At 33.8% G+C, this 2,410-nt stretch overlaps 1 protein-coding gene across 1 annotated transcript in view; it reads left to right on the top strand.

Moving 5' to 3' along the window:
• The window catches only part of gga3a (golgi associated, gamma adaptin ear containing, ARF binding protein 3a), an 11,204-nt gene continuing 8,794 nt past the window's right edge, over positions 1-2,410 (top strand). Inside the window, exons 1-6 of the mRNA XM_016545758.1 lie at positions 1-121; positions 828-912; positions 1,023-1,098; positions 1,188-1,286; positions 1,404-1,527; positions 1,635-1,732. Coding sequence (XP_016401244.1) covers positions 82-121; positions 828-912; positions 1,023-1,098; positions 1,188-1,286; positions 1,404-1,527; positions 1,635-1,732 — 522 coding nt within the window. The 5' untranslated portion in view covers positions 1-81. The remainder of the gene's footprint in view (positions 122-827; positions 913-1,022; positions 1,099-1,187; positions 1,287-1,403; positions 1,528-1,634; positions 1,733-2,410) is intronic.

Here is a 2,410-nt window from a genome sequence, read left to right as displayed (position 1 = left end):
TAATTATCATCACAGAAGCACGAGAATGTCACATGACGGGAATGTGTAGCTCGCTTTAGTCAGCTGTGCTACTGTGTGATCATGGCGGATCCGGAAGGAGAGTCACTGGAGTCATGGCTAAGTGAGTTGTTGTGCTAATACATTAGAAGAATACGACTTAATTTAATCTGTAACGTCTTTACGATAAGCAGTCACATCCAAATGCTATTTGTGACCAGTTGTTTTGTCATGTCTTGGAGTGTCTGTGATATTTATACTGACATGATGCCATGATGGTTAGACGGAATATAAACTGACCCTTCATAGAATGCATTTTAGGTGTGATAGGTGCGTTCCAATTCAGCAGAATATTTGGGTCGAACGTTTGAACGAGTCTATTATGCACCTAGCTCTAAGTTTTGAGACAGACGCATTTTATGATTAGAAAGCTCAACTGTCATCTACCATTTTTTATTAAACTCCTTCTGAACTGCTGTTGCCTAAAACAGTTTAACTTAACACTTCTTTGCTATCTCTGAAACTTCAGTTTTTAACTAGAAAACCAATCATTTAAACTTAACTTAAACTTTACTGGCATGTTGCACAGTTTACTAAATGTAAACTTTAAAGAAAACTGGGAATCATACACTATGATTGAAAAATGGCTTACTTACTACTATCCTGTCTCTTGGGATAAAAACATCTTCTAAATGCACAAATGTAAATATATTATGATCTTTTGTTTTCTTATAAATATGGTAAACCAAAAGAGTAAAGTATAAGAGTAACAACCGGTGAGTAGCTTTCATTTGAAAATTGTGATGTTAGTGTGACTTTTTTCTTGGTAGACAAAGCCACCAATCCTTCCAACAGACAGGAGGAGTGGGAGTACATCATCGGGTTCTGCGACCAAATCAATAAGGAACTTGAGGGGTATGTTTACCTTTTATAACTGGTACATGAAACTGTCTTCTTATTCATGGGGACACTATGTTTGTGTTTCTTCTCATCAATCAAGTGAGAATTGTGTCTGTATCTTGCAGCCCACAGATCTCGGTCAGATTATTAGCACATAAAATCCAGTCACCACAAGACTGGGAATCATTACAAGCACTAACTGTGAGTTAATCTCCTTCTGTCCCTTAAATTAAAAATAATAATAATAATAATAATAATATAGACTAACTAAATATAGATAATCCTTGCAGGTTTTAGAAGCTTGCATGAAGAACTGTGGAAGAAGATTTCATAATGAAGTTGGAAAATTTAGATTTTTAAATGAACTCATCAAAATAGTTTCACCAAAGGTGATGATTTAAGTAAACTATCTATTTAATACAGCAAAATCAACACATGAAATGTTTTAATGTCTCCATAATAACACATTTACCTTATTTAAGCTTTTTATCCTTTTTATCCTACAGTATTTAGGAGACAGAGTATCTGAACGAGTGAAGACTAAAGTAATAGAGTTGCTTTACAGCTGGTCGGTTGCTTTACCAGATGAGGCAAAGATTATAGAGGCCTATCAAATGCTTAAGAAGCAAGGTTCTTTCACCACAAATATAAACATTTATAAGAATATCACCTACTTCATTTCTGTGTTCCAGTTTTGCTAGCCTGTCTTGTTCAGTCTTTACCACATTTTTTCTCAGGCATTGTAGCAGAAGACCCAGTGGTTCCTGTGGACAAGACCCTCGTTCCCTCGCCAAAGCCCAAGAATCCAGTGTTTGACAATGAAGAAAAGAGTAAGGTGAAGAAGCACATTACAGTATCGGAGATTAAACAAATATTCTGGTCTCGCTACCATTAAAGCTTAATTAAACTGTGCCATTAAATTTGTTTCTTGTTTACAATTTACAAAGCTTAAAGTGGAACCTACAATGGAAGTGATACAACTTCACAATTCCAGTGGAATGGAATGAGACCAATACATATAGTAAATGTTAAAATAATTACAGTTTCAAATGTATAGCCACAAATGTGTGTTAAAATGATTTTTTTTAATGATTTTAGTTTGATAAAATTATTTGCTAACCTTTTCTGGGAGAAGTTACATCCAATTTTACCATTTTGTTGCTGTGACAACTTAAGGCCATAAACCAAAAAACCCTTTAAAAATGGCTGTAAAATTATCATTTAAATTTAAATTAATTAAATTTAAATTTTACAGCTTAAATTTTAGCAGAAAAGTCAATGTGAGTGCTATTATGAAATAATATTATTTACAGTTCTGCTTTTAAGCTCTTGCTTAACTTGTACTGAGCCTGGAATTTTCTTTTAAAGGGGTCATATGATGCTATTTTAAAGATCATTATTTTGTGTATTTGGTGTAACAGAATATGTTGACATGCTTTAATGTTCAAAAAACACATTATTTTTCAAATACTGTACATTATTGTAGGTCCTCTATGCCCCGCCTCTCTCAAAC

This window comes from Sinocyclocheilus rhinocerous, unplaced genomic scaffold, assembly GCF_001515625.1.
Source record: "Sinocyclocheilus rhinocerous isolate Xijiao unplaced genomic scaffold, SAMN03320098_v1.1 scaffold550, whole genome shotgun sequence".
Classification (NCBI taxonomy): Eukaryota; Metazoa; Chordata; class Actinopteri; order Cypriniformes; family Cyprinidae; genus Sinocyclocheilus; species Sinocyclocheilus rhinocerous.
The sequence above is the reverse complement of the archived record's forward strand: the minus strand, read 5'-3'. Positions and strand labels throughout refer to the sequence as shown.